The 24,108-nt window shown below is 35.6% G+C and overlaps 1 protein-coding gene across 2 annotated transcripts in view; it reads left to right on the plus strand.

Moving 5' to 3' along the window:
• Mms22l (MMS22 like, DNA repair protein) overlaps positions 1-24,108 on the plus strand; it is a 116,570-nt gene that overhangs the window by 20,559 nt on the left and 71,903 nt on the right. For both annotated transcript variants that reach the window (XM_052176158.1, XM_052176159.1), the window contains exons 10-12: positions 2,052-2,228; positions 10,588-10,650; positions 14,438-14,557. In XM_052176158.1, the coding sequence (XP_052032118.1) occupies positions 2,052-2,228; positions 10,588-10,650; positions 14,438-14,557 (360 nt within the window). The remainder of the gene's footprint in view (positions 1-2,051; positions 2,229-10,587; positions 10,651-14,437; positions 14,558-24,108) is intronic.

The following is a 24,108-nucleotide window of genomic DNA, read 5'->3' on the forward strand; positions in this document are numbered from 1 at the left end:
AGAAGTATTTGAAGGCATTTATATTTCAAATGAATAAACACAAAGTACAGAGGTCGAAAATAATAATCTAGATGTTAGAATATACCAATTTGACTATGTACTTTCATTGCTAAACAGAAATTTATAAAGAACTGTAAACAACTGGATTTCTCTATTTAGCCCAGGCTATCTTGGAAATTGTGCTCCTAGCTGCCTCAGCGTTCTGATTATAGGTGTGAACCACCATGCCAGGCTAACAATCAAATCTTTTTTTAGGACTTTTTTTTTCTTTTTTCTTTTTTTTTTTTTAACATTGTTATTTGAGAGTTGGCAATTTTAGACCTATTTATAGACTGTAATTGAGGGAATCTTCAATATATTGTTTCTCACATAATTGGAAGAGGAGAAGCTAGCGTATGTCATGAAATGGTGAATTAGAGTTGAGCTAGGTCTGGATGTGTGTTTCTATGCATACATTTCCTATCATTTTCACTAGAGGTAGCCAGTTCTCAGTAAAATGGTTCAGATTGCTTGAAAATGTCCTCTTTCTAGTGAATACCAGTGAGACTTCTTGGAAAAATAGGTGGTTTTAGACAGGTCCAGGAAAGATGAAACTGAGCCAGAATCATCTTATGCCAGATACTTGTTTGCTCAAAACATGATGGGACATGTCTGAAGAACACAACCCAAATGAATATTGTTTATATATTAAGCCTGGGATAACTTGATTTGTATAAGACATAGTTGAAAAGGGTTGTAATCCATACAGTACCTATGCTGGTAGAAGTAGGGAGAAGGGATTCTTTTCTGGTAAATTTAGGTCAGTAAAACACCAGAAAACCAGTTAGTGTAATTGTTTTATGCAAGATTCTTCATTGGTTGCTTAGCATAGTGAACAAATGGTACCAGGGAGATTTGAGTATAAAGTTTGGTATAATATAAAAGAGAGAAACACAAATAGGAAATAAGGAAGCATTTCTTAGATTTGGAAAAGGAGAGGAGTAAAACACACACAAGTAAAAATAGTAGGAGAATAGTTTTTTATTTTTAATAAAAACTAAACAAATCAAAAAACCCAAAGAACCTGCTTAGAATAACTGAAGAAGAAAAAAAAGAAGCATCTGGTGCATTGCAGTTGAAGTCACAGGGTTTAAAGACAAAGAAATCAAACAGCTATCAAAAATATGCAGTGAAATTAAGGACTGGATGTGACATAGAATGCTTGGATTCATTCCTTAGCATCACACATAGAAAAGGTAAACATTGGATGGCTAGCTGACTTTTTAGCAGCCTAGGAATCAATTCATTGTAACTACTGCCTTCATTATAATCAAACAAAATTATTCACCGGCTTAGAAACCTCAACCAACAAAGGCAAAATAAAGCTGTTTCCAGTAGAATAACATTTTAAAAAATGTTATAAAGTAGTTTCAGGGGAATAGTGCTACTAGAGTGGGAAAGGACTGAAGTGTAGGAAAAAATATTCAGGAAACAGGAAATAAATAATTAAGTGTGGACTATATAGGAAGTTTAAGGCCCTGCCTCAAATGTGCCTACCCCCACCCCCCAAAAAAAATTTAGGTTTAATTCCCTGGAAAACAAACTCTCAAATCACAATAATATTAGCGTATAAACTGGGTTGGGCATGAATGAGTTAATTCTAAGAGTGAAGCTTTGTCTAAGAGCAAAACAGCTGCTGTTCTTTTACAAAACATTTGAATTTACCTGTTATTTTTAAGGTTATCATTAATAGACTAGTAAAAAGTACATGAAACCAAAAAGAAAACATTTGTAAATACAGTAAGTTTGCAGAGTAGACTACAGTATGATTATTGACTTATAATTTAGTTTTGTAACTCATCTGTAAGAATTACCGGATGATATATTTAAAAGATACACTTTCAGAACATTCTGTAGGGTGTTAACAAAGACACCTTTAAAGCATAAAATACATCAATGTTCATAATTGATGCTATGCTTTGTGTGTTTCAACAGAAAATAAATACTCTAAGTCAAAGGTCATTTGAATAGTGTCATAATTTAACTGGATTATGTTCTTTTTGTTTCTATAGTCATTTTGGAATTGGTTGAATAAACTACTTAAAACACTTTTTGAAAAATCAAGTGACCAAAGAAGACCTTCTATTGCCCTACCCCAGGCCAAGGATCCCTTAGGCTTTAGTTGGTGGATTAGTGTTCATGTGGCATCATTGTACCAGATTGACCGCCATGGTGTATCAGATGGAATGGTAAGATTTATATATGCTCAGGCCATAAGTGAATGATTTTTCTTTTGTTTTTTTTTTCTCTATATAGTGTTTCTATAAACATCTCCTAATATTGAAGAATTGAAAGTTCATGTTTTTATTGTTTGATAAATGAAAAGCAATTTGTAGAAGACTTGGTCTTCAATCCTGTCTCTGCTCCTAAGTCTTGGGTGACTTTCAGTAAACTGCTTCAGCTTCTCTGGTCCACCATTTCCTCACGGAAAATCACGGTTTGCATTGCTCTAAAGTTTGCTTCTAGTCATAAATTCTCCAAGAGTGTCAAAAGGAGGGCATATGTCTCCCAGAAATGAATCAGTGGGTTTGTATGTAATATACTGAAAGTGTTTCTTTTGGGGCTGAAGATACAGCTCAGTGATAGCACACACTGCTCTCGCCGGAGAGCCGAGTTTTGTTTCTGCATCGACACTCAGAGGGTCCCAGCTGCCTGTTACTTTGGCTCTGGGAATCTGCGGTCTTCTTAGGGCCCACTGCAGGCAATGGCTGTAGTGCACAAACCTGCACACAGACAAACATTCTTTAGAGGTACCTGCTTTTCTCAATTTACCCTACTTAACAACTATCAAGTTTGCTTTAAACAAGACAGATTTTTTTTTTTTTTATTGTATGTATTGTTTGGTTGGAAACATTCTTTTATGGGATTACTTAAACTTCCTTGTGACATAAACCACCTAGTATATATACTTATTTGAAATCCTATTTGATGTTTATAATTTCTATATATGTATAATTTCTGCCATTCTCAGAAAATAAAATTATACTAACATATCAGTGCTATAAATTTGGACTTCTAAGTCTGAGGCAGGAGAATTGACACGAGTTCAACACCAACTTAGCATACATAGTGAGTACCAGGTCAGCCTAGACTATGGAGTAAGTCCTGTCTCAAAACTCAGTCCCCAAATGAAACAAGCAGGTTTCTAGTGCTATCCTCTCTAGGTCCTTGCTGATATATAATAAATACTCAAATTTCAGCAGTTGTCATAATTCTTTTTATGACCCATTTATAAATACTTTCTTGGAATAGTATGCTAATGTTTAACATATTTTATCAGCCCCCAAATGAAACAAGCAGGTTTCTAGTGCTATCCTCTCTAGGTCCTTGCTGATATATAATAAATACTCAAATTTCAGCAGTTGTCATAATTCTTTTTATGACCCATTTATAAATACTTTCTTGGAATAGTATGCTAATGTTTAACATATTTTAAGTATTAGAACATTACAGAAACATTAAGGGAATTAAAAAAAATTGCCTGTAATTCTGAAGTTGTAACATAAGCATTTTTGTTTCTCTTCCTGTTAAACCTTAATTCATCTAAGAACACACTCCTTATTTTACTCAGTATATATAAATGTGGTGATTTGTCAAGCATTTCAAAGTTGTGTTATATATGATATATATTAGGCATTACAATAGGTGTTGATAAGAGGATTCATATAAAATACATTATAATTCCTTTGCGTCAGGGAATATAAGTTTAGTTTATTAATGCTTCTTGGAACTGTGGTAACACTTTGTAGCGAGTACTATATCTCAGTAGGTTGCTGTTTGCCTCTGGAGAGTCCATGCATTGCCCTGTCATTGAGTCACAGTATGTAATGCACTGGTAGTTCATTCTGAAAACTCTGACATTGTTGTTTTTATTATGGAATCAAGATAGTAAGTGAATGTGTCTTTTAACTGGCTCCTCTGTGAGTTTTAAAAATGTTTTTATAAGTGTTACTTATATAGAAAGATTTATAAAGGAAACTGCCACATTTGAAAATGGAAGCTTTCTGTAATAAAAATAATTATATGTAATATGTATTTATGTATGCATATAGAAAATAAAAGTTGCTTTCAGATATTTTTTCTCAGAGTTTCCAGTATTTCTAAACTTTGTTATGTCTTCAAAAAAAAATCTAGCTTTTTCCCCTAGTAATAGTCTTTATTAAGTGTGAAATGCATTTTGCACTTAAAGTGTATTTACTATCTCAGTAATTATTCACTGTTTAGTGTGTTAAAGTAGGAGAGAAAATAATATATCCATTTTGTAGGTACAGAAATAGAGATGCATAGTGATTGAAGGTCACCTTATTTTATCACTTAGATAAACTCGATTGTTTTGTTTTTGTTGAGTGAAGTAATTTAATTTTGTAAATACAATTATTTCAAATGATTTACAGAAACTGGCTACAAAGATGAAAATGCCTATTTAAAATACATGTTCTGTGATAAAGAAAATACTGTACATTTATTTATTTATTTTTAATTTTTTTAAGATTTACTTTATCATTTATGTATGTGAGTACATTGTCACTCTCTTCAGACACAAAGAGGACATTGAATCTCATTACAGATGGCTGTGAGCTACCATGTGGTTGCTGGTAACTGAACTCAGGACCTCTGGAAGAGCAGATAGTGCTCGTAACCACTGAGCCATCTCTACATCCCAATGTTCTACTTTTAAAGTATAAGAAACTTCCAAGAAATAGCACACACAAAAAAAGTTTGTGAATGTCAGAAAAATAAAATATATTATTTGGAAGTTTCTATTACTATAAATGTAATTCCATTATAACAGAGCTTCATATTTTAATGAGAAGAGTTTACTTTCCATATACTTCAGATTTCAAAACTTGTTTCAAGCCTTTTAGTATTTAATATGTAAAAATAAATTTAATTTAATTGAAATAGAAAGAATCAGATATAATTCTTATTGACATAATAAAATAGTAATTTAGTTGTTTTGTAATTTATGTTAGGTATTCTTATTCTCTCTTCGTCATGACATTTGGAGCATAATTTTGAAAAATACACAGCGATATTTTATTAACAATCTAAACTTTGAATTATAACCAATAGTTTTTAAAATAATAGACTTTATTTTAACTATCACGATGAATTTTTCTTAATTAAAAATAAAATTGTTTTGCCAACATATTATTTAATTTTTAAAGATGTTTGATTGATTCTTTAATACACATCATGCACCCCAGTTCCACCCATCTTCCTCTCCCTTTGTATGCACTCTTTGCTCTTGCAACTTCCTCTCCAAAAGAAAATGTATAATAATAATTTTAAGAGTTTTCCAAAAGATTGTCTCTTAGAGGTAGATAGGATAGGATACATAGAGGATAACCACGAGTTCCAGTTTACCACAAGCATTATGTTATCTGATATTTATCCTCTCTGATTTTCCCTTTTATTTCCAAGTTACCACATTAGTAAATTAGATGGTCATCTTATCTATTACTATAAAGACATGTTGATTTATACCTTTAGAGTAATTATTCATGTTAGTTTGGATCTGAAATATATTTAAATCATAAATTTGAAATTTGCCTTGATGCTTTTTCCTCTTTATGATATATTGATATAGCTAGCTATCCATAGAAAGTGCTTATATAGTACTGTGCTCTATTTCACAGGAGAATAATGTGTGGAGGATGATAAGAAGTAATAATGGTTATGTGTTTTTCACCAAAGAAATATTGTGCACAAAATTAGATTTTTTTTAACTTTCCCCAAAGTTTGATGTAAAATCTGTATATTTTAAGGAAGTTTCAATATGATTATTATTTTTATAAGCCTGCAAAAACAATATAGTGTCTCAGTTCTTATATTTGAAGCTCTAGCTTTTCATTCATTTCTATTCAGTGTTCTCTCAGTGTAGATGAGAATTTGTTATCTTCTTAAAATCCCAGTCAATCTATTTTAAAACCAAACACAATTTAAAGATATGAAATTCTTTTGGGCATTGGAAGAATCAATTTTGACTCCTTTTTCTGCCAAGAACATGGGGTGATCTGTCAGGCACTAATGTTCCATTTTGAAGTGTTTGGAAAGGTGACTAAATAAAAGTTATGAAATTTAATCTTAAAAGGAGAGTCACACAAGTCCCTAAGTAGTCTGCTGGAGGTGGAAAGTAAGAGTCTGTCTGTTTCTGGTGGGGCTATTGCCTACAAAGCTTAAGTGATCATTGTGGTTTTATTGGTGGGATCAAAAAAACAGAGATCCAGGTTTATGAACTCTATATGACATGGCTTTAGAAATTAAACATGTGGTCGACATTGTTATAGTGAAGTAATATGCAGGAAAAACACTGTCATGCTTAAATTTAAATTATCTTGTAGAAATAAAATCTGTTTTTTTTTCTTTCCAGTTACCTTTTTTTTTTTTAAAGAGAAAGTTTTTCTTTATCATTGCATGTATACATACATATAAATACATAAGTACAACTTGCTGAGCCCACTTGATGATGCTTCTACACACACATATGTGTTTTGGGCTGACTTGCTCTTTGATGTTGTATGAGGGAGAGCCTCATCTTTGAAGACCAGCTTTCCCTCCCTTAGCAGTCATTAGTTGCTTAGCCCTTCATCTTGAGGGGCTTATGTCTTGAAGATCCTTATACAATCTTTCTCATCAACCTTCTTTTGATACATAGTTTAATTTGTTCAGATTAGAGCCATCATGTAGTCAACATTCTCAAAATTATCTGTGTAAAAATTACACTCCTGACATTTTTGTGACTTAAATGCCTTGATAGGACAATTGAAATGTACTCATTAACATGATCCATTTGTAAAACAAAAACTGAATTGTGTCAACCCTGTCTGTTCCTCATTACTCAGCTATAGTGTTGACATTTTCTTTTCTTCATAATTGTCTACAAGCTGTAAAATAGAATAAACCCTTTCCTCCCCAAACGGCTTTTGGTCATGTGTTTACCACAGCAATAGAAAGTAAGCTAGGCATGGATCTTAAGCTGGACCAGTCATTGGTTGGCCACTCTAATAACTGCTGCATCACCAGCACGTCTAGTAGGCAGGATAGATTGTAGGTTGAAGGTTCTGTGGCTGGTGATCCAGGCCCTTGCTTGCTTACAGGAGGTGGCCAGTTTAGGCTCTATATCTCCCATTGATGAGAGTCTTACCTAAGATCACCCTCATAGGTTCCTGAGAGTTTCTGTTTGAGCTAGCTTTCTACAGATGTGTCCCTCAACCCCCATTCCATTGTCTCTCCCAGTACTCTTGCCATCCTCCCCGACCTGGTCTTTCCTATTCTTGTTCCCCCTTTCCTCCCTCCATCCTTGAAATTTAGTTTACTTCCTCTTCCCAGGGAGATTCATGTGTCCTGTCATCTACCTGTCTCCCCATCTTAAGCCCCTCCCCACCTTGATTCTTAGCCTCTCTGGTTCTGTGGATTGTAGTATATTTCTCTTGTACTTTAGATCTAATATCCATTTGTCTTTCTGGGTCTGGGTTACCTCTCAGGATTTTCTCTTAGTTCCATCCATTTGTCTGCAAATTTCATGATGTCATTATTTTTAGCACCTGAGTAATATTCTATTGTATAAATATATCACTTTTTTTTTATCCATTCTTCAATTGAGGGACATCAAGGTCGTTTGTAATTTCTGGCTATTACTTCATGACTTCTTGATCCATGTGACTGTGAACTCATTCCTGACACTACCTGGAGGGCTAAAACCCAGAGACTGGATAGCCCAGAGACCTAGGATAGAACTACCCATGAATGGAATAAAAGTCAATGGTATAATTCCTAATGATATTCTGCTATACTAATAGATTGGTGCCTAGCCCAATTGTCAGCAGAGGCTTTATCCAGCATCTGATGGAAATAGATACAGAGACCTATAGCCAAACATTAGGTAGAGCTTAGGAAATCCTGCAAAAGAGGTGGAAGAAGGATTGTATGAACAAGTGGGATCAAGAACACCACAGGAAAGTCCACAGAATCAACTAACCAGGCCTCATAGGGCTTCACAGACTGAACCAACAGCCAGGGCGCCTGCGTGGGACTGCCCTGGGCCCTGGGCACATGGTACTGCTGTGTAGTGTGGTCTTCTTCTGACTTCCCTATCAGTGGGAGGGGCTGCCTCTGACGCTGTTGCCTGCTTTTGGGACCCTTTCCTCATCCTGGGTTGCTTCATCCAGCCTAGGATGGAGGGGAGGCGCCTAGTCTTACTGCAACTTGATATGCATGGCTGGTTGATATCCATGGCGGGGCGGGGGGGGGGGGGCTTCCTTTCTTGAAAACAAATTAAAAAACAAAACAAAACAAAACCAAAAAAGACCAGGAAGAGTGGATTGGAGGGTTGATTCCTGGGAGGAGAGGGGGATAGGAACTAGTCAGAATGTAAAACAAAGCAGAATGATGAAAAAACTAAATTAAAAAAGCAAAGATGGATAGGTAGGAAGTACATACGGTAGAGAACAGGCAGAATGCCAAATGCAGAGTTTCATTTTTCTCTCATGGGGAGTCAGGGCAGACTAACCTGGCCCTACTGTGTGTGTGACAGGATCTAAAGTATATTCTTAACACCAAGGTAGGCTCTATCTTTAGTGTTTATAGTTTTGCTGTTTTTTGTTTGTTTTGACCTCCATTACATATGCTTGACCTCTAAGTGCCCACATAGTTGATCTCTATGCCAGCTGACCCAAAGTCGCACTATTGGTCTATGGTGTTGGATCAAACCCTGCCCTAAGACTCCATGGGTATGACCAGCCTCTTCTCTGTCATATCTTCAACCTCTCTAATAGGCTCCAAACCAAGGTGTTCCTTCCAGGTTTTGCTATTCTAATGGCTCAGGGATGACTAACTATTTTGAATAATTAACTCATTACTTTAATAATCGTTATATAAGAGTATCTCACTCTCAGTTTCTAAGAGTTGGGGTTTTTTTTAGGGCATTATCTAGAGTTGTCACTTCGAGGCAATTCCTGAAGGCTTACTTGGGGCTGGAAGATTATATTTTGGCAAATTGTGGGCTTCAGGCCTGCTACCAGTAGAGTTGCTTCCTTGATTAAGTTAAAAATTATCAAGTTGGAAGCTTCGTGGAAGTGATATACTGCCGCTCACATAGGTATTGATAGTCTTTTGATAAGCATCTCACCTATGGTAGGGGAGAGAATTATATAAATGCTTCAGTCCAAGGGTTAGAGATCATAAAATGCTATCCTAGTTGCTGACTACTACTGTTACTATGTTGCTTTTAGTAAGGAAGTATTGGTTTAGTGTAGCTAGCATCTTTTTTTTTCTTTTGTTTTTTTTTATTTGATATATTTTTTATTTACATTTCAAATGATTTCCCCTTTTCTAGCCCCCCATTCCCCGAAAGTCCTATAAGCCCCCTTCCCTCCCCCTGTTCTCCCACCCACCCCTTCCCATTTCCCTGTTCTGGTTTTGCCCTATACTACTTCACTGAGTCTTTCCAGAACAAGGGGCCACTCCTCTTACCTTCTTGTACCTCATTTCTAGTGAATATTTTCCAGCATTTTCAAAACATGAGTAGTGAATATATATTTTATTAATTAGAGCTTATATTTATAAATATAATCATCTAACAGTCTGATAAGAGTCTGTACCTTGATAGATTGATTGACTGACTGACTGACTGACTGACTGATTGATTGATTGATTGATTGATTGATTGAGACAGTCTCCCTATTAGCCCTGGCTGGCCTGGAACAAGATCAGACCAACCTCCCCTTGAACTCAAGAAATCTGCCTCCTGACTGCTAGTGTCAAGGTGTACACCACAAAGTATTGTATTTTTATTTTGGGGGACTCTAGCTTTGCTTTTTGAAATTTAGAAACTTGTCATATCTTTTCTGCATTAGAAATTACATGATTTTTTTTTTAAAGTGCTTTTCTTTTGCTTCTGGTTTTGACTAGTGCCTCCATATCTCAGTCTCCAAGATCTGAGAGAACATCCTCCAGGCTTTCTTGGTAGAAGAGTGAAATTTTGTGAACCTTTTTAAAAGTCCACTAGCTTTCCTCCTTGCTGCATAGAGTCATGCATAGAATTGGAATTGCCAGACAGATGACCATTTGCTAAATGAAAGCATTATCAAGATTGGACCAAAAAAAGAAAATCCTTCTGCCACATAATAATCAAAACTAAATGTACAGAATAAAGAAAGAATATCAAGTATTCTTTTTATGTATAACTACATAAAGGCTTTAATGAGGTAGTTTATATTTGGGATATTACAAATAGAATGAGGAAACTTCATATGTAAGAAGGAAAGTAGGAAAGACTGTCATATAACTTTATATCCTTTTTTTCCATTTAGATGACATGTAACAACAAATTAAGTATTTAAAAATTTTATATATATATATATAACACGCCTATAGGTGCACTGCTTTTATAAAGTATGTCCAGTATGGTTTCTCTTAGATTAGAACAACTGTAGATTTATGTTTTCCAAGGTATTTTATTGATAGAATTTTACACTTATACCATCATTTTAAGTATGTACATAATTAAAAGTAATAGTTCAACATAGCTGTATTCTCTCTTTTCAGAGACAGATGGAATCAAATTGGAACTTTATAGAAGAACTTTTGAAACAGTCCGTCACTGTTCAGGTATGGAGCTAAAGTGAGGCAGTATGTGACTTCTGCATTTTATAATGTAAATTTTACTTTCAAGAGCTAAGTAAACTTAAAATGATTTAAATGAGAATTTATTACAAATTCTTACATGAGATTCTTTGAAGGGTCAATGAAGTAATTCATATTAAATCTTTTAAAGATTTTTATTTTTACTACTGAATTTGTCAGTTAAAGGACAAAGATAATTATCTTAGTTTGTGACTTTGAAAGAATGTATTCAAAATCAGCGGAAGATGCTTTGGAGTTATAAGCCATTCCTTGACTGTATGATCGCAAGCCAGGCGACATGATGAAGGAGATAGTTGGTAGTATTGGAAATGCAGCTCTATCCTCCTCACAGCAGGAAGGTGACTTGCCTTGCTGAGCAATTTGTCTTACAGGCTTGAATCGTATTCTCACTGATAAGGTCCTCGTTTCTGAGCACTCATTTCATACCTTATCATTTTTCTTTCCACAGAGCTGTTAATGTAGTGCTTCATGGCCCAGAGGTCAGACTTGACCTCCTTTAAAATAGTTTTAAATGCACTGTTCATCTCATCTTTAAATATGTTGTAGCTCTGTAAAGTTCTATAATGTAAGTAACCCTTTATGGAAGGTTATAGTGGAATATTTTTTAATTTGGGGAATAAATTGCTTTTCTGTTAGTGAAGATTATTTAAAACTGGAAATGACATAAATATCATAATGTAAAAATATCGCTTTGTGTGCATGTGCTTATAGAAGTGATATATATATGAAAACTAAGCCATTCTCCATACCAAAAAGCTGAATATTTGAAAACATTGTAAATGATTGAAGGTACCTGTGCTGTCTGTGTTAACTGTACATAAACATAAATGTTTCAGTTATTTCATGAACCTTACCAGTTAGGAGCTAGATGTCTGTTAGAATACCAGGAGCTTAAGAATTTTATTTTAAAATATTTTCCTAACCACTATGAAGGTAATTTTGTTTTATATTTCCCTATATAATTTTAATTTCCTTTTTTTGCTTTATAATATATTGGTTTAGTAACCCAAAGCACTTCTTATATATTTTTAAATTCAGGAATATCAGGGATATTAATATAGGATATCAGGGAGTAGTTATGAAATAAGAAATATGCATTGCCCTGGCCATTGTCATTTGTATCAGATACATAATAATTCTTTAACTTTTTTCTTAAAATTTTATCTATGAGTACTGGTATTTTTGTCATTCCTCCCTTCTGAATTTTCCCCATTCAAAATTAAACTCATTAACCAAGTATTAGTGATTTCAGTAAAGTCTAGACAGTGTTAGTGTCCTGTAACAGTTTCAATATCAGCATCAGAAACTGGAAGCTTCAGTTTCCTAGTTAAGCTGCAATCACAAGTGTGCTTGGAACTTTCTTCTCATAGCCTTTTCTCCCTATTTCTTTGCATTTAATAGTTAAACATTTTCCATAAAACTATCAATTTGCAGAATTTTTGAGGTCTTTGTCATAGACTATTTCTTACATAGACACATATATATTGGTCAGGGACGACAAGAGAAAATTTGTCATTAAACTCCTTTTCATAGAAATAGTTGCTTTTAATTAATACCTTAAGTACGTCATTAATAAACACTTCCCATACCCTTTCCTCTTTAGATGTTGACTCCCTTTAACCTAAGACTTTGGCACGGAAGGGTTAGACCCAAGGTCTTCTGCTGGTTAAACAGCTGTTCTTTAACTTCTCTAGCCTCCTTCCCTAGTCATGGGTTTTAGATACGAGTACTTTCACAGGGAGGTACACTAGCATCTTAATGGTGGCAGTTGAATCTGTTTTAAAGATTTAAGAGACGGAATCCTTAAAAACAGGTTGGATGATCAACCATCTCAGTCTACCTTGCCTAGGGTTTCAGTGACCTGAGCAAACCAAGATAAAATAATAATATTTCTTGAGCCAAAAGATCTGGACAGAACTGTTTAAGTTGAATGCTGTCATTCCAAAAGTTAGATTTAGTTAGACATGTAGTAAGTTGCCAGTTAGTTTAAAAAGAATCTTATATTGATTTTGGATAATTTTGTATAGAGAAATCTAGCCGGTTATATATACATACCTGTAGTTATAGATAATTTATCCTTAAATTGACATTTCCATATAGTAACTAAATAAAATATTCAATACTTCATTATCAAATGTTTGCCCTATGAAATATGTCCAGGTTTAATATGGCTGGCTTTCATTTTCCAAAATAAAACAGAAAGATATTCTTTTATAAAAGTTGAAAGTAGTTTTTTGAAGCATGTATGTTGATTATAAGTAAGATATAATGGGGACCACCACTAGATAGCTCTCATTTTCCTTCTCCTCCGTCAAACACACACGTGCACACCGTCCCTCCACCCCCTCTCCTGAGATAAGATACTCACAGGGCTTGCTAAAATTACAGTTAAGTAGCATGCCACAGTATTGCCAGAGCAGGTTTAAGGCCTTGTGGGCGACTTAAGGAGGCAAATTGTGAGTCTTATTACATTTGTTGTGATCATTTAAGCTAATAGTGATATTTCTCCTTGGCAAATAACAAAATGTAGTTAATGTTAATAGTAGTCTTGTGCTAATAATCTTAGGTCATGATGCTGTTTGTGTTTACATTTTACCTCTAAGAAAAGTAAGCTAAAAAGGGGTCAGCAGCTTTTGTAGGTTTGGCCAGCTAGCTAGGAAATGTTAGGTTTGGGATCTGAATCTTCTCATAATAGTTTCCAGATATGTGTGGAAAACACCTCTGTGTTCTGTAGTATTTTTGTGTTCTTTAACTTATTGGTACCTAGCCTCATAGTTCTGAGAATGATTAATATAATGTTAACACTCAGGCTTATACTAACCACTTTGACTTCTCCCTTGAGTTTTAGACCTATGTGTTTATTATGTACTTAGCGCCTGCTTGTGGATGCCCTATGCATTTCCTCCATTAACTTCTCGCTTCTACTTTGCCACAACCTGTTTTATAAAAGCTGAAATCTATAGTTCTTCTTAGTTGATATCTTAGTTGCTGCTTTTTCAGACCCATCTCTGGAGTTGTTTCTTATCTCAGACTTGGAGCTTTCTGGAGTTTCCTCCTTCCTGTGACCTTATTATTAAATATTGTTATTATACTTATTTATGTGTTGTGTGTATGGACACACATGGGCCAGGACAGGTAGAACTCAGAGGATGACTTGCAGGACTCAGCTCTTCCTTTCACTCTGTTGGTCCTGGCATCAAGCTCAGTTGGCAGCAAGTGTCCACACCCTGTCTCTCAGCCTTCTGATCATTCCTTTTCTTTCTTTGTTTCTTTGCTAGTGGTATCAAGCTATCCTGAGTGTTAGGTAACAATTTGCAACTTTAACACTTTTACCACTAATCCTGTGGTTTTCTTAAGAGCAAATAGAATTCTTTGAAAGAATTTGCCTAAATTCTTAAGATGACCCAGCTTTCTGAATTTTTGTACATTTTAATTATTATATCATTTTACATTCCTTTAATTGTACTTCCTTTTTCATTCTTTGGGTTTCTAATATCAGTTTTCAGACATCTGTTCTCTTTGCTTTTAAGTAACTGAATTACTAACTTTCCATTATCGGAATATGCTAGTGGACTCCAAATGAGTTTTGTTTTATGTCCAGTTAGATCTTCTATTCTGAAGGTTGTGAGAAGCTATGCTTTGATGATACATATTCTCTCTTTTTAGTGGTAGGTTGTTCAGTACATTATCAAATGATAATCATGTCACCAGAACCATCGACTGCTTTATGACTTCAGTTTTATTTTTTTAGGATAGTATACTAGAAGAACAGTTACGAATGCATCTTCATTGTTGTTTGACACTTTGCAATTTCTGGGAGCCAAATATTTCAGTTGTCACCATTTTATGGGAGTATTATTGTAAGAACCTGGTAAGTAAACAGAGTATGGATTTGCTCCCAAAATTTGAAATTTATATTTGACAGACATTTTATGATTTAATTTTGAGAAATATGAATTTTTTAAGTACTTATTTTTGTTTGGAGTAGGATGTAGCTTGCAAGTATTTTATCTTTCATAAACATTGTCTGTAGAAAACTGGCATATGGAATCAGCATTTGGTGTCTCTTCTCTTTTGAATGGGTAAGCATTACCAGAAATATAGGATCATATAAGTTATAAATCTTTATTTATAAATTAAAAAATAAAATTTAAACTTGAGCATTTAAAATTTTTTAGATTTTTATTTATGATTATGGGTATTTTCTCTATTTATGTTTGTGCACCATGTGTGCGCAGTATCTTCAGAGGCCAGAAGAGGTCATCAGAGCCTCTGGAACAAGAGTTAGAGAAGAGTTAGAGATGGTGTGAATCACAGTGTGAGTGCTGGGAATTGAACTTGGGTCCTTTGGAAGATCAGACAGTACTCTCTTAACTACAGGGCCATCTTTCCAGCCCCCCTCACTTATAGTATCATAGTGTGTGTACTGTGATACAAGTAATATTCACTGTTGTTCATAGTAAGAGTCAATCTTAGTACCCGAGTAGTCTTTACTCTAGTTGATAGCTATATACATGATATACTTACTGGTAAGGAAGGAAACAATTACAATACCATGTAACAACGGGCAGAATTCTTGATGTTTTTCTATGTGAACATAGAAAATTGTGATCTTTTACCTTGACCTTTGAGTCTTTCTAGTCCCAGAAGGGTCTGGGCTGAAGTTGCAGTATAAACAGATGCATGAAGACCTAAGAGGGTATTGTTCATTCCTCTGTTGGTGCTTTGAAGGGAATAGAATGACGTGGAGAGATGGTACATGAGTCTGATAGACTGGTAACCTGAAAGACTGAGAACTGAATTCTAGTTAATTCAGAAAATATTAGAAACCTCCAATGTGACATCAAATATGTTTGACAATGTGGTTTATGTAAATAAATGAGGTACAGGTGAATTAGTAGTAGTAATGTACAACAATAATGTGGCTAAAAGAAATTGGATTTAGAAAGGAGAGGAAGAATTAGGAAAATAAAAAATTTGAAGACATTTAAAAACCTCAGTTACTTTTGTGAGTAAGAAGAATGGGTTTGGGATGTTTGAATGTTGGGATAAATAACTTCCTTCTCAGGATAGAAAATGGCAATGGAAAGTATTCCAGCAAATACCAAATTTTATTTGTACCTAGAGCTTATTAAATTAGAAAATTTTTGTGTGAAATGTATTATATAGGATGGTTGGTGAAATGACAGATTTTGAAACAAAATGTGTCTAAAGTTAGTCAGGGGTATTCTGTCACAGAAGGCTTGGGAAATAGTTAACAGAATGCCATAATCTAATTTTAAGTAACTCCCTTGCCCAGAGAATGAAAATCCCAACATAACAAAAGAAATGATGAAAGCATGGAGTAACTAAATTCTAATAAACTGATTTATTAGGAAGTGCTACAATTTTATAAAATCACCGTCTTCTATGTTAAGGAAATGGAGCATCTAGACAATGGATATCTTAGTGTTTGTTAAAACAAATCAGAAGAATCTGTTGGGAATCACTGGTTGCTGGCAGATTGGCCAGCAGTCTGATTAACCTTCATATCGCAGAAAGTATGTGTCAGTTCCTGAAATGCAGGAAGAGCTATTCAGTACTATCAGTGATAAGTTCCAGCCAAAACCTTTAAAATGGTCAAGCTGTCTTTCCTGATAGGATAGGTATCAAACAATATAAAGTGAAGATGTAAGAATAAACCAAAATGTACTGTCTATGTGTCTGAATGGCCAAAGAACAAAATCAGTGAAATAAAAAAGAATACTAAGTGATCTTAAAGAGATACAAAAGAGAAATTGTACAACTAATGACTCTCTCTCTCTCTCTCCATATATATATGTACATATATATGTATGTGTATATATACATACATACACATACATACATATATATGAATGAATAATGTATATGGCTGACACTTATACATGCATATTCATTGTAGCACTATTTATAATTCTCAAGGTAGGGAATCAGCTACCAATGCCCATAAGACGATTCTTTCCCCGTGTAGCAACTACCAGATGAAGTTTATTCTCTTTGACCTTACCAAAATAAGATCTGTAAAAGTGTTCTAGTGTATCTCTTTACATTTGGGGAAAGATGTCTTTCCCATTCTGCAAATACTTGAGACAGAAGGTCAGTTTTTAATTTGTTCCCATCTAAAATGTTGATGAAATTCAGGTCATTCAAACATCTATAAAGATAAGCATGTTGGCAAAATAGTCGTCTTTACAGGGGAACTCCGTCATCTTCATTGAACTGGTACACAGGAAATACTGTTGGCAAAGCTATCCATGAAGGGACTTGTCCACCAGCAAAGTGCTCATCACCAGGCTAAAAATAAACAAAGATGTAGGCATACTGTTACTGCACACTGTGTAAAGATTATCTTTGTACTACTCAAATGCTGATTTCTCTGCTCATATCTCTGCTTGCAATCTGGACATGGCATTGTAATGTTTATTTTAAGAATCTCTGACTCAAAATTATATGAACATTGCTTCCCATTTATTCTCTGATTTGTCAATGAAAGCTGATAAGCCCATGACTGAGCAGGAGAGAGAATAGGACTGGACTTCCATCCTAGTGGGAAGGGGAAGGGAGGGGACAGAGGTATAGGGAGGAGAGGAGGGGAGAGAACATTCAGCCAACTCCAGGAGACACCATGGGAACACACCTCGAGCAGGGAGAGCTAGAGCAATGGGAAGTAGCCATATTAGCTCAGAGGATTAGAGTGATCATTAACCACTCAGATATTAGGATGGAAAGTATAGTAAACAAATCTTATAGTCTCTCACTTATTTGGAATCTAGCATGTATAAAGAAAAAATTATCACATTTAAAATTGCACTAACACAAAGACATTTAAAAACTCCTTGAATAGAAAGCCAAATCAAGCAAACCATGTTGAAAAGAGAAACAACTGAGAAGATGCAAAAATAATTTTATATACATCTTTCATGAAAAATGACATGAAAAAAAGCTGGATAAAGGAATTTGATGTATATATACAATGAAGTTTACTCAATCATAAGGAACAACATTTTATAATTTGGAAGTACCATTATGGTACATGAAAGAAGTTAAGACATGACTTCTGTGTTTTATCATAAATGGAATCTAAATTTATTTAAAACAAGGTATCAAAGCTAAGCATGGTGACAAATACCTTTAATATTAGCACTTGAGATGAAGGCAATCGATGTTTGGGAGTTTGAGGACAGCCTGGTCTATGTAGTGAGTTCTAGGACAGCCAGCGCTACATAGAGAAACCCTGTATTAGAAAAACAAAACAAAACATAAAAGAAAAACAAAAAAGGCATCAATTTAAAAGGAAATCTTAGGGATAACAAAAGTGACTAGTCAGAATGAAGAGTAAAGGGAACTGAATATGTGATTATAACATGGTGGTTATGTGATCATAAACCATATGGTGGTTTAAATGAGAAATTTTTCTTTTTTTTATTTATTCAATATATTTTTTATTTACATTTCAAATGATTTCCCCTTTTTTGGCTCCCCACTCCCCGAAAGTCCCATAAGCCCCTTTCCCTCTCCCTGTTCCCCCATCCACCCCTGCCCACTACCCTGTTCTGGTATTCCCCTATACTGCTGCACTGAGTCTTTCCAGAACCAGGGGCCACTCCTCCATTCCTCTTCAACATCATTTAATATGTGGATTATGTCTTGGGTATTCCACGATTCTAGGCTAATATCCACTTATCAGTGAGTGCATAGCATGATTGATCTTTTGAGACTGGGTTACCTCACTTAGTATGATGTTCTCCAGCTCCATCCATTTGTCTAAGAATTTTATGAATTCACTGTTTCTAATGGCTGAATAGTACTCCATTGTATAAATATACCACATTTTTTGTATCCCTTCCTCCATTGAGGTACATCTGGGTTCTTTCCAGCTTCTGGCTAATACAAACAGGGCTGCTATGATCATAGTGGAGCATGTGTCCTTATTGCATGCTGGGGAATCCTATGGGTATATGACAAGGAGTGGTATAGCAGGGTCCTCCGGAAGTGTCATGCCCAGTTTTCTGAGGAACTGCCAGATTGACTTCCAAAGTGGTTGTACCATCTTGCAATCCCACCAGCAGTGGAGGGGAGGAGTGTTCCTCTTTCTCCACATCCTCGCCAACACCTGCTGTCTCCTGAGTTTTTAACCTTAGCCATTCTGACTGGAGTGAGGTGAAATCTTAGGGTTGTTTTGATTTGCATTTCCTTAATGACTAATGATGTTGAAGATTTCTTAAGTTGCTTCTCAGCCATCTGAAGTTCTTCATGTGAAAATTCTTTGTTTAGCTCCATACCCCACTTTTTAATGGGGTTATTTGGTTCTCTGGGGTCTACCTTCTTGAGTTCTTTGTATATACTAGATATTAGCCCTCTGTTGGATTTAGGGTTGGTGAAGATTCTTTCCCAATCTGTTGGTTGATGTTTTGTCCTTTTGACAGTTTCTTTCGCCTTACAGAAACTTTGTAATTTTATGAGGTCCCATTTGTTAATTCTTGATCTTAGAGCATAAGCTATTGGTGTTCTGTTCAGGAACTTTTCCACTGTGCCCATGTCCTCAAGGGTCTTCCCCAGTTTCTTTTCTATTAGTTTCAGTGTGTCAGGTATTATGTGGAGGTCCTTGATCCACTTGGAGTTGAGCTTAGTACAAGGAGATAAGAATGGATCAATTTGCATTCTTCTGCATGCTGACCTCCAGTTGAACTAGCACCATTTGTTTGAAAAGGCTATTTTTTTCCCACTGGATGTTTTAAGATCCTTTGTCGAAGATCAAGTGACCATAGGTGTGTGGGTTCATTTTTGGGTCTTCAATCCTATTCCATTCATCCACTTGCCTGACATTGTACTAATACCATGCAGTTTTTATTACTATTGCTCTATAGTAATATTTGAGGTCTGGGATTTGGATTCTTCCAGAAGTTCTTTTACTGTTGAGAATAGTTTTAGCTATCCTGGGTTTTTTGTTATTACAGATGAATTTGAGAATTGCTCTTTCTAACTCAATGAAGAACTGAATTGGGATTTTGATGGGGATAGCGTTGAATCTGTAGATTGCTTTTGGCAAGATGGCCATTTTAACTATATTAATCCTGCCAATCCACGAGCATGGAAGATTTTTCCATTTTCTGAGGTCTTCTTCGATTTCCTTCTTCAGAGATCTGAAGTTCTTGTATAGGTCCCTCACATGTTTGGTTAGTCACCCCAAGATACTTTATGCTGTTTGTGGCTATTGTGAAGGGTGTCATTTCCCTAATTTCTTTCTCAGTCTGCTTATCCTTTCAGTATAGAAAGGCTACTGATTTGCTTGACTTGATTTTGTAACCAGCCACTTTGCTGAAGTTGTTTATCAGCTGTAGGGGTTCTCTAGTAGAGTTTTTTGGGTCACTTAAGTATATGATCATATTATCTGCCAATAGTGATAGTTTGACTTCTTCCTTTCCAATTTGTATCCGTTTGACCTCCTTCTGTTGTCTAATTGCTCTAGCTAGGACTTCAAGAACCATATTGAAAAGATATGGAGAGAGGGGGAAGCCTTGTCTAGTCCCTGATTTTAGTGGGATTACTTAAAGCTTCTCTCCATTTAGTTTGATGTTGGCTACTGGTTTGCTCTATATTGCTTTTACTATGATTAGATATGGGCCTTGAATTCCTGTTCTTTCCAAGACTTTTAGCATGAAAGGATGTTGAATTTTGTCAAATGCTTTTTCAGCATCTAATGAAATGATGATGTGGTTTTTTTCTTTGAGTTTGTTTATGTAGTGGATCGCATTGATGTATTTCCATGTATTGAACCATCCCTGCATCCCTGGGATGAAGCCTACTTGATCATAGTGGATGATCGTTTTTATGTGTTCTTGGATTCGGTTGGCAAGAATTTTATTGAATAATTTTGCATCGATATTCATAAGGGATATAGGCCTGAAATTCTCTTTCTTTGTTGGATCTTTATGTGGTTTTAGTATCAGCGTAATTGTGGCTTCGTAGAACGAATTGGGTAGTGTTCCTTCTGTTTCTATTTGGTGGAATAGTTTGCAGAGTATTGGTGTTAAGTCTTCTTTGAAGGTCTGATAGAATTCTGCACTAAAACCATCTGGTCCTGTGCTTTTTTTTTTTGGTTGGAAGGTTTTCTATGACCCCTTCTATTTCTTTAGGGGTTATGGGTCTGTTTAGATGATCTATCTGATCCTGATTTAATTTTGGTATTTGGTATCTGTCTAAGAAATTGTCCATTTCCTCCCTATTCTCCAGTTGTGTTGAGTACAGGCTTTTGTAGTAGGATCTGATAATTTTTTTGAATTTCTTCAGTTTCTGTTGTTATATCTCCCTTTTCATTTCTAATTTTGTTAATTTGTATACTGTCTCTGTGCCCTTTGATTAGTCTGGCTAAGGGTTTGTCTATCTTGTTGATTTTTTTCAAAGAACCAGCTCCTGGTTTTGTTGATTCTTTGTATGGGTCTCTTAGTTTCTACTTGATTGATTTTAGCCCTGAATTTGATGATTTCCTGTCTTCTCCTCCTGGGTGAATTAGCTTCTTTTTGTTCCAGGTCTTTCAGTTATGCCATTAAGCTTCTAGTGTATGCTCTCTCCAATTTCTTTTTGGAGGCACTCAAAGCTATGAGTTTTCCTCTTGGCACTGCTTTCATTGTCCCATAAATTTGGGTATGTTGTGCCTTCATTTTTGTTAAATTTTAAAAAGTCTTTGATTTCTTTCTTTATTTCTTCCTTGACCAAGGTGTCATTGAGTATTGTTCAGCCTCCATGTGTGTGTGTGATTTCTGTTGTTTTTGTTGCTATTGAAGACCACTCTTACTCCTTAGTGATCTGATAGGAGTCATGGGATTAGTTCAATCTTCTTATATTTGTTGAGGTCTGTCTTGTGACCAATTTTATGGTTGATTTTGGAGAAGGTACCATGAGGTACTGAGAAAAAGGTATATTCTTTTGCTTTGGGATGAAAAGTTCTATATATATCTGTTAAATCCAAAGCTTCAATTAGTTTCACTGTCTCCCTGTTTAGTTTCTGTTTTCCTGATTGGTCCATTGAGGAGAGTGGGGCTTTGAATTATTGTGTTAGATGCAATGTGCACTTTGACCTTTAGTAAAGTTCCTTTTATGAATGAAGGTGCCTTTGCATTAGGAGCATAGATGTTCAGGATTGAGTGTTCTTCTTGGTGGATTTTTCCTTTGACCAGCAGGAAGTGTCCTTCCATGTTTCTTTTGATGACATTAGGTTGAAAGTCAATTTTATCTGATATTAGAATGGCAACTCCAGCTTGTTTCCTGAGACCATTTGCCTGTAGAATTGTCTTCTAGCCTTTTACTCTAAGGTAGTTTTTGTCTTTGACACTGAGGTGTGTTTTCTCTATGCAGCAAAATGTAGGGTCCTGGTTAGGTATCCAGTCTGTTAGTTTATGTCTTTTTATTGGGGAATTGAGTCCATTGATGTTAAGAGATATTAAGAAGTAGTGATTATTGCTTCGTATCATTTTTTATGTTAATTTTATACTTGTGTGGTTATCTTCTTTTGGATTTGATGAAAGAAGTTTAATATCCTGCTTTTTCCAGGGTATAGTTTCCCTTGTTGTAATGGTGTTTTCTCCCTATTATCCTTTGTAGGGCCGGGTTTGTGGAAAGATACTGTGTAAATTTGTTTTTGTCATGGAATATCTTGGTTTCTCTATCTATAGTGATTGAGAGTTTTGCTTGGTATAGTAATCTTGGCTGGCATTTGTGTTCTCTTAGAGTCTGCATGAGCTCTGCCCAGGATCTTATAGCTTTCATGGTCTCTGGTGAGAAGTCTGGTGTAATTCTGATAGGTCTTTCTTTATATGTTCCTTGGCCTTTTTCTCTTACTGCCTTTAATATTCTTTCTTTGTTTAGTACATTTGGGATTTTAATTATTATGTGATGGGAGGTATTTCTATTCTGGTCTAGTCTGTTTGGAGTTCTGTAGTCTTCTTGTATATTCATGGGCATCTCTCTCTTTAGGTTAGGGAAGTTTTCTTCCATAATTTTGTTGAAGATTTTGCTGCCCCTTTAAGTTGTAAATCTTCACTCTCATTTATGTTTATAATGCTTAGGTTTGGTCTTCTCATTGTGTCATGGAGTTCCTGGATGTTTTGGGTTACAAGCTTTTTGCATTTTGCATTTTCTTTGACTGTTGAGTCCATGGTTTCTATGGTATCTTCGGCATCTGAGATTCTTTCTTTTATCTCTTGCATTCTGGTTTATATTTGCAACTATGGCCCCTGATTTCTTCCCAAGGTTTTCTGTCTCCAAAGTTGTCTCCCTTAGTTGTTTCTACTTCTGTTTTTAGATCCTGGATGTTTTTGCTCAGTTCCTTCACTTGCTTGTTTGTGTTTTCCTGTAATTCTTTGAGAGATTTTTGTGTTTCCTTTTTCATGACTTTAGCCTGTTGATCAAAGTTCTTCTGTATTTCTTTAAGTGATTTTTGCATTTCCTCCTTATTGGCCTCTATCTTTTGACCCATATTCTCCTGAATTTCTTTAAGTGATTTTTGTGTTTCCCTTGTAAGGGCTTCTAGCTTTTGATCATTTTTTTCCTGAATTTCTTTAAGAGATTTATTTATGTCCTTTCCTGTGTTCCTCTAACAGCATCCTTACCAGTGCTTTTAAATCCAACTCTTGTTTTTCTGGTGTGTTGGGGTATCCAGGACTTGCTGTTGTTGGAAACTTGGGTTGCTGCCATAATGCCTTGGTTGCTGTTAATAATCTTCCTACGTTTGCCTTTATCCATTTAGTTCTCACTGGTGTTAGATGGTCTTTTTGTCACTGGCTCGTGCTTCAACCTCCTGTGGACCTTTAAGGCTATTTCCTAGACACTGGATGACTGGGTTTCCCCTGGCACAGATTGCTGATGTGCTGCCTTCCTCTTTTGTGCAATAGGAGCCCTGCTGAGTCTTCCCTAAGCAATGTTATACTTGGGTTGTCTCAGTGAGCCAGGTCTTCCCTGACTGCTCTGTCATGGAAGGAAGACAGTGCTCAGGTCCTGGGCGCAGGCAGACCCATGGCAGTTTGCACCCCTAGAGCTCTTAAACTCTGTATATCTCAGTACCTGATGCTGCTTTTCTGCCCCAGCAGGCAGGGAAGATGGCGGCCGAGAAATATCTTTCATATTCTCAGTCATTCAAATAGTATCCCAGTTGGTGACTGTATTTGGTCTTGGTGGAGGAAGCTTGTTACTAGGGACATGTTTTGAGATTTCGAAGACAAGCACCATTCTCAGTTTTCTTTTAATTCCTGTTTGTGGTCTGAGATGTTAGTGCTTGGCAGATCCAGCCGTCTGGCTTGCTTGCTATTACATGTCTCTGCCATGGTAGGTGCCTGTCCCCAAGTAAGACTTTCCTTCCATAAGCTGTCAGCGTTTGTTACAGTGATAGAATTATAACCAGTACAT

The sequence above is a fragment of the Apodemus sylvaticus genome, chromosome 3, assembly GCF_947179515.1.
Source record: "Apodemus sylvaticus chromosome 3, mApoSyl1.1, whole genome shotgun sequence".
Classification (NCBI taxonomy): Eukaryota; Metazoa; Chordata; class Mammalia; order Rodentia; family Muridae; genus Apodemus; species Apodemus sylvaticus.